Here is an 8,001-nt window from a genome sequence, read left to right as displayed (position 1 = left end):
CCCCGCGCCCGGCCCGCCCGCCTGCCCGCGGCCATGGCCGTCCTGTCCGGCCTGTGGCCAGCGCTCCTGGGCATAGTCCTCGCCGCCTGGCTCCGCGGTTCGGGTGAGTCACGCGCGTGCTCTGGGGAGGTTTGCGGGGGACCGTGCGCGCGAATGCTCATTGCTCTAGGGGTCCCTAACCCGCGCTGCCGGACCGGTTTGGGAGCCCCCCGAGGCCAAACTTTGCGAGGCGGGACGCGGGGGGCCGCCTGTCGCTGCTGCGCAGCTTCCCCGCGCGCTTCCCCGGAAGCCTGGGTTCTGCCAAGTCCAGGAGCAGCTGTCAGCGCGTGGGGCTGGCGAGTGTAGACGCCCCACGCTTCTAGGCGGGGGAAGTTTGCTGGTTGCCCGGCCCCAGCGCAGGGTTGGGGGTTTAGGTCAAAGCCCCGGGGAGTCTGGCTTGGCCGGTTAGCCGGTGAGAGGGTTTTGACCACATCCCAAGTGCCCAGGAAATTGAGGACGGGGTTTAAGATACCGTTTCCCGGCAGCATCTGCCCCAAACAGCTACTCACAATTCCCAGCTTGGCACCTGGCCGCTGCCCACGTCCGGAACACAGTGTCCTCCTCTGTCCCCGCCACACACTCTCGCACACGCGCACACTCAGGCGTGGAGGCGCATACACCAGCCCCCGAGCCCTTGCAGTCCCGCACAGTGGAAGCACCAGGGCCCCGGGCCCCGGGCCCCGGCACTGTGGCTCCTGGCCCTCCTGGTGCATAGGGTCCAGAGTTGTGTGCGTGGAAGCTCTACCGCTCTCCCCACTCTGTTTCTCTGGCACAAGCCTTCTCCCTCCCCTCGTGTCCCTTTGGCCACCCTCACCTGCCCCATAACTCAGCCCTCAGCCCACTCCTGGGGGTGGGAGGAGTTCCCCTGCATCCTTTGTCTGCTCTCCCAAAGCTTCCTTCCACCTAGGCTGAGTTGTTGGGGCCTCCTGATGGCTGCCCGCCCCCCTGCACTTAGCAGAGCTGAGCACCTATGTGGACGGGAGGGGGTCATTTGTGTGATCAGGGGGCCATGGAGCTTGCCATAGCAAATCTTGATTCTTGCAGCCCTGAGACCCTGGGGGCTGCCTCTGAGCCTGGCCAGGCCATTGTCAATCCCAGGGGTGTCAGAAGGGAACACTGGGGTTCCTGAGAAAGGAAGCCAGACTGACTGAAGAGGAATGAGTGAAAGCTCGGAAAGCAGCCTGATGATTGAGGCCGATGTCCGTTTCCTTCAAGGGTCTCTGTGTAGTGCATCCTGCATCCACTGGCTAGCCGCCCTCCCCACCCTGCCCCCACAGTCTTCCCTCCCTCACCCATCCACTCTCCTTTTCCATCCCCCCAGCATCCCCCCACTGAATCCTCACTTTAACAAACCCCTCTGCCCATGACCTCCCCTCCGCATCTGGGAGATTGCACTGCCACTGGGTGTGTGTTCCTGTTGCACACACGTGCGTGTTAGGCGTATGTGTGCATCGCTCAGGGGGCACGGATTGAGCCACTGACCGTGGTGAGCTGGGGGGTGTTCATGCCCCGCGCATGGGGGAGGTGTTGCTAGATACCCAGTAGGGGCCCAGGGCTTGTTTACTGAGTCTGATGCATGCGGGAAGGTTGCGTGGTCATATCTGCATGTCGCCCCCGTGAGCACGTGTGAGGGCTCTGGGCTGGCATGTGTGGCCTGGCGATGACGGGGGCTGGCGATGTGTGCAGCCCGGGTATGTGTGTGGCCAGATGAGCGTGTGTGGTGGCAGGCCCGCTGCACGTGTGTGACGGTTGTGAGCAGTGGCACAGGTGAGCATATGTAGACGAGAGGGTGATGGGTACTGGTGAGTCCGGGTGCCGCAGCCCCAGGGGGTGCTGCGTGGATCTCTCAGGACACAGAGTCCAGGTACCGCATCCCAGGGCCGTGGGGCACCTGTTGGGACCTCATGCAAGGTTGCCCAGGGCGCTGGCGGGTGGGCACCAGTGCCGCAGGGCTGCCCTGGAGCAGAGCCTGCCTCTGGCATCAGCCCTCAGGCCTGTGTGAGGGGCTGCTGAAGGGCATGGGGTCCTTCTTGTCATTTGGGGCCCCTTTACTGCTGGCCCCTGCAGGTTCTGGGCACATGTGCCCAGCAGGCTGGCCCTGCGCTGACCCTGGCTCCTCCCGCATCGCCCATTCAGCTCCTTGGCAACAGCAGCCAGTGAAAAATGGGTCTGAGGGAGGGACAGCCAGCCAGGCTGCAGGGGGCGCCGGGGGGCCAGCAGGATCGGAGCCTCCTGCTCCCCAGGCCAGGTGCCCACCCTCTGTCTAAAGCCTGTCCCTTGGCACTCACCCAGGCAGGTCCTCTCTGTGCCCCCACATGCAGAAACCACCTGTCTCACAGGCTTTTCCCATTCATACCCGCTCACACAGCTGGTACCTGCCTCCCCGCCCCTGTGGGCTGCACACACCTGCCGGCCTTCTGGTCTCAGATCTCTGAACTCCTGAGGGGAGGGGCCCACAGGGAACTGGACCTCCTGAAAGGGGGGGCTGGGGGCATCCCAGAGCCGTGGTCACCTCCTCAGCCCCTCTCCCACCTACAGGGTTGATCCGGACCCACTTTCCACCCCCCATCAGCTGGGGTCATTGGTTGCTGGGAGGGGGTCTTCATTCTTCAGGGCTAAGAGATACCCTGCTGTCACTCACCATGCCTTGGGAGGGGGGGGTCTGCTCTTTGGCAGCCCACCAGGCACCCATAGGAGAGGGCTGGTCCTCTGGCCCTCCTGCTTTTCCTGCCCTGTGCTGGGAGGAACTTCCTTTAGGAGCCTGGGGACTGGCACTGATACAGGTACCAGACCCCCAACCTAGAGGCACTGACGGACCTGGTTCCTAGGAGCAGCCAACTTTGGCCTCAGCCAGGGGCCAGGGGACTTCCCAGGTAGCGCTAGTGGTAAAGAACTCACCTGCCAGTGCAGGAGATATGAGAAACACAGGTTTGATTCCTGGGTGGGGAAGATCCCCTGGAGAAGGGCATGGCAACCCACTCCAGTATTCTTGCCTGGAGAATACCCATGGACAGAGGAGCCTGGTGGGCTACAGTCCATGGGATCACAAAGAGCTGGATGTGACTGAAGTGACTTAGCATGCATGCACAGGCCCCCTGTCTTACAACCCTTTCTCTTGTCTTGCGCTGCTCTGGGCCCCAGACCTGCAGACTGAAGCCATGAAGTCTGAGGCAGAAGCTGCCCTGAGCCAGGTATGAGGGATTTCTCCAGGCAAGGGCCCTAGTGCTGGGCTTGGCTGCCTCCTGAGAACAAGTGTACAGGCACACACACGCACACGTGCACACGCACACGCATGCATGCACACACATGCACATGCATGTGTGCACACATGCGCGCGCGCGCACACACACACACACATATTGTTTCGTGCACATGCCAGACCTGCTCTTTCCAGGCCAGCCCTCTCCTGCAGTCCATCCTCCCAGGCCCCCTCCCCCTTTCCCCCAGCCTGGGGCAGGAAACCTTCGAGTCTCTCTTGGCTCTAACCTTCTCCTTCACGCTTCATGTCTAATCTATCACCAGGTCCTCCAGCTCAGCCCTACTTGTGACTTTGCTCATGTCCCTCTCCTCCTTTGTCCCTCCCCACCCAGCCCTTCCCCCTCACCTTTCTCACCTGGGCTGGTGCCGTGGCCACCCCTCACTCCCTCCCTCCTCTGCATCCTCCACCTAGACTGATGCGGCCGGTGCCCAGGCTCGAATGCACGAGAACGCCTTCTGTGGCACCCCAGTGGCAGCAGGGAAAGTCTGAACCCCGAGCCCAGGAGCCCTTAGGGAAACACCTGCAGCACACACATCCCTGGGCAGACATGTTGGCAGGTTAGGTGTCCTTCCTGACTCTGGCCATCCACACTCCCAGACAAGCTCTGGCTTCCACCCACTGTACTTCCCATGCCTTGCAAAACGTGGTGCCCCCTCCCCCAGCCAGCCAGCCACGATCCCCATTCTATACCCCAACATCCTCAAATTCTGGTCAGGGCCAGGCCAAGCCTTCGCTGCTGCTGCCAGTCCCCACTGTGCTGTGATCATCTCAGCCTCCAGGTTCAATCCAGCCCTGCCTCCTCATACCCATGAGGGGGCCACGGCCCACTGGTAAGCTCCAAGTGGGCTCCAGGACAGAGGTTCTGACTCTTCAGCCCTGGAGTGGCCTGGGGCAGCATCTGGGGCAGGGGGGCACCTCCTCACTCGTGCCAGGGCTTCCCACAAGTATTGCCGTTGTCAATGGCGCTATGACCCTGTTCTCAGCCCCCAACATGCTCCGAGTCACAGCCAGTCAAATGCTTATTTCTCTTTTTATTTCCTCTGCTTGAGTTTGAGTTCTCTGGCTAGACAAGGGGACGGTGGGGTGGGCGCTGTGGCTGGGGAGTGGGGAGAAGTTTGCTCTGTCCCCTCGCAGCTCTCCTCATCCGCCCCGCTCCCCACATCAATCCTTGTGCCTAAACACAGACTGCCCTGCTCCAGGGAGGCCGGCAATGGCTCCTGTCCAGGGCCAGGACCAGCTAGCTGACGCCCCCACACAGATGGCAAACCAGCTCCCTGGAGCCTCTGTGTTGTGGGTCCCTCACACAGGTGCACCAGTGTCTGTGGAACAGGAACCTTGCCTGCCCCAGCCCTCCCAGGCACAGATGTTCCCAGGTGGGTGTCTTCTCTTGCGAATAATGTAATTCTGGACCCCAGACCTGCAGACTCTAGCCCCTGGAAGGTGGGGCTGAGGGGCACCCCCCTCTGATAGTACCCATCCTGACCCTGACCATCTGTCTGAGTGGCCTCTTCCTCAGGCCCCACTCCGATGCTCAGGGCTGGCGTTGACACCAAGACTGGAGGTTCATTGAGCACCAAGCAGGGCTCCCAATTCCCAGACCCAGCAGAGCCCAACCCCTGGGCCCCAACCCTCCTCACCACCCAGATGGGCACCCAGCTTCCTGCAGTCAATTCTGCTGACCCAGCTCTCCATTCCCCTTGTCTGCTCCCAAGAGAGTGGCATTGAAGGTTCCTCCTGTGATTCCGTGGTGGCTCAGATGGTAAAGAGTCTGCCTGCAATGTGGGAGACCCGAGTTCCATCCCTGGGTCAGGAAGATCCCCTGGAGAAGGAAATGGCAACCCACTCAGTATTCTTGCCTGGAAAATCCCATGGATGGAGGAGCCTGACATGCTACAGTCCATAGGTTTGCAAAGAGTCGCACACGGCTGAACGACTTTACTTTTACTTCCTTTCCTGCCTCTGGGGAGCCTGTAAGGTAGAATGGAAAAGGCAGGGCTTTGGAGGCAGACAGGACAGGCCAGGTTTCAGTCTAAGCCACCTGACCTTGGATGAGAAAAAATTTTTTCCCCAGCCTGTTCCCACCTTTGGAGAATAGGGTCACCTCTGCTCCCTGGGGTTAGAGTAACGAGTTGATGGGCGACACTGAGTGCCCAGGTGGACCCCAACATGGAGCAGGTACCTGTGTGCCTCCTTCCTCCATTTTCCCTGGCATTTGAAGGGAAGTGAGTTAGGACAGGGTGGGGTCTTAAGCTGTGTCAGGCTCCAACTTCATATATAAGGGAGAAGACCATCTCTATAAACTGTTTCACTTCTTGCTGCCCCTAGGAGAAGTCATTGCTTCTAGTTGGAAGCCTCCTACCCACCCCACCTCATCTATACTCATACCACCCCTCGCAGGGCACCTGCTTCAGACACTTGATTCAAACACCAGTCCCCCCAGGGTGCAAAGAACTTTGGAGATTCTGTGAAGATGATCATTTGGGCCCAGTTTGTCCTGGATCTGTGGTGACCAGCTCTGACACACAGAACATGGCAGCAAAGCAGGGGTGGGCACCCGAGATGCAATTCAATTCTGGTTCAGACTCTGCCATTGGATTACTGTGTCACCCTGAACAAACCACTTAACCTCTCTGGGCTGTCTTCCTCTGTATGCTAATGGGCTGGGCTGGATAACTACTGGGGGCTATGCCCAGAGAGGCTGCCTCGTGAGCCTGAGATAGACTGTACACTCAGCAGCAGGTTCCCCCAGGAACTGTTCACATCTGCCCAGCACCTGCCAAAGCCACCAACCACGCTGGCAGCAGCTGCCTGTGTTGCCTTGGAACCAGGTGGCTGTTGCAGCAGGGCCGAAGGTGAGTGTGACATAGAGGTGGGAGCTGGGAGTTCCAGTGCCCTGGCAAGGAAGCCAGGTCCTGTTTAGCTGGTTGAACACCCCCCAGTGGCAAAAACAGGCCTTCGCAGGATCCCCAGAAGGTCAGCGTGCCAGCGCCTGAGGCCTACCCACTTCCCGGGGACTGATAGAAGATGCCGCAGACAGCCTTTGACCCCCTGGGAGCCAGAACCCCAGGCATGCGTAGGAGGTGGTAGGGTGGTTGAGTTGGCAGGCTCTGGGGTCTGGGTTTGGACCAGGGCTCCAACAAGGGTGAGGCAAGGGAGGGGCCTAGGGTGCAAGATTTATGTCATGCAAGTGCAAGGCTGATCCTGAGAGCAAAGACTTCCTTACATCTGTGCTCTCGACACCCTCTGCCTCACCCTAGTCCTGGCCGTGGATGTAGCTCCTCCCTGTACTCCTTCATTTCATGTCTCTAAAATATCATGTGTGCATGCGTGCTAAGCTGCTTCAGTCGTGGTCCAACTCTGTGTGACCTCGAGGACTGCAGCCCGCCAGGCTCCTCTGTCCATGAGATTCTCCAGGCTGAGTGGGCTGCCATTTCCTCCTCCAGGGGATCTTCCCCACCCAGGGATCGAACCCGCGTCTCTTATGTCTCTTGCATTAGCAGGCGGGTTCTTCACCACTAGCGCCACCTGGGAATCAGCCAAAATATTATAAAAGGACCTAATTCACAGGGTCCTTGTGTGGATTAGGCAGATCGATGCATGTCCATCCTGGCATACAGGAGGTGCTCAAAAAATGTGAGCAATCGAGGTGACGGATATGGCAAAGGGCACTGTTCCTTCCTCTCCTCTCCTACAGAGAGTGGGGGAGCCCTCCCACTTTGTGGGAGAGGATGCAGCTAGGGGTCCAGAAAGAGGTCAAAGGCCTGGGGATGGGGGGCTGGCCTGGTGTCTTTTCTCTGCCCCCTTTGAGGGATGACAGGGGTAGGTCGGTGATCAGAAGTCCCCTGCCTCTCCCTCTCTCCAGAGGGAGACTGGTCATTGGCTGGGCCATCCCAGCCCTGTTTGAGATGGAGGAGACAGGGAGATTCATGGCCATCAGGAGAGGCCTAAGTGGCAGCTGCTCCCCAGAGTAGGCCACAAAGGGCATATTTGAGGTCCCACTTAGATGGGGGAGGGGACTCAACTCCCTGCCTGTCCACAGTGAGAGCACCAAGGGCCAGTGTCCTGATGGGTGAGTCCCCCAGATTCAGGCCCCTCCCCACGCCAAGAGGTCAGAGCTGTGTCCCTCTGGAAGGCTCGGGGTCACCTTGAGCTCCAGGCGAATGCCTGGCTGAGGTCTGGGGAGGGGCAGTCATTCTAGACTGATCCTTGGAGAGGGAGCTCTGGCCCCTGTAACCCACCCCTACCGTAGACCTCTCCAGCCAGGATGGCAGATGTGACTCTCCGTGCCCCACCCCAGCAGATCCAGCCCAGAGCCTGCAGGGAGATACACCCCGATTTAGACCCTACCCCCTCCTTACTGGAGCACAGACCAGATGGAGTTGAGGGGCTGTTGGTTTTTCCCATATCCGCATCTTTCCAGCCCTTCTCTCCCCTTCCCCCACCAAAATAAAAAAGGGGGATGACGGGCACTGTCAGGTAGGAATGATTCCGTATCGTCCCAGCGTGACCGGAGCCTTCCCCTCTTCCCAAACAACCCCCATCACGTTGTCCGGGATAGCTCGGCGGGCGGGGGTCCGGGACTAGCGGCAAGCCTCCGGCGGGGCGGGCGAGCGGCGGGGCACGTGAGCGGCGGGGGGCGGCAGGTGCCGGAGCCAATGGGAACCCGAGCCCAGGGATTAGCAATTAGCCGCGGCGCCGGCCGC

The 8,001-nt window shown here is 60.1% G+C and overlaps 1 protein-coding gene across 1 annotated transcript in view; it reads left to right on the top strand.

Moving 5' to 3' along the window:
* The first annotated feature begins 33 nt into the window (after positions 1–33).
* UNC5A (unc-5 homolog A (C. elegans)) overlaps positions 34–8,001 on the top strand; it is a 64,558-nt gene continuing 56,590 nt past the window's right edge. The window contains exon 1 of the mRNA XM_010846585.1: positions 34–103. Coding sequence (XP_010844887.1) covers positions 34–103 — 70 coding nt within the window. The remainder of the gene's footprint in view (positions 104–8,001) is intronic.

This window comes from Bison bison, unplaced genomic scaffold (assembly GCF_000754665.1).
Source record: "Bison bison bison isolate TAMUID 2011002044 unplaced genomic scaffold, Bison_UMD1.0 scf7180017864238, whole genome shotgun sequence".
Classification (NCBI taxonomy): domain Eukaryota; kingdom Metazoa; phylum Chordata; class Mammalia; order Artiodactyla; family Bovidae; genus Bison; species Bison bison.
The sequence above is the reverse complement of the archived record's forward strand: the minus strand, read 5'-3'. Positions and strand labels throughout refer to the sequence as shown.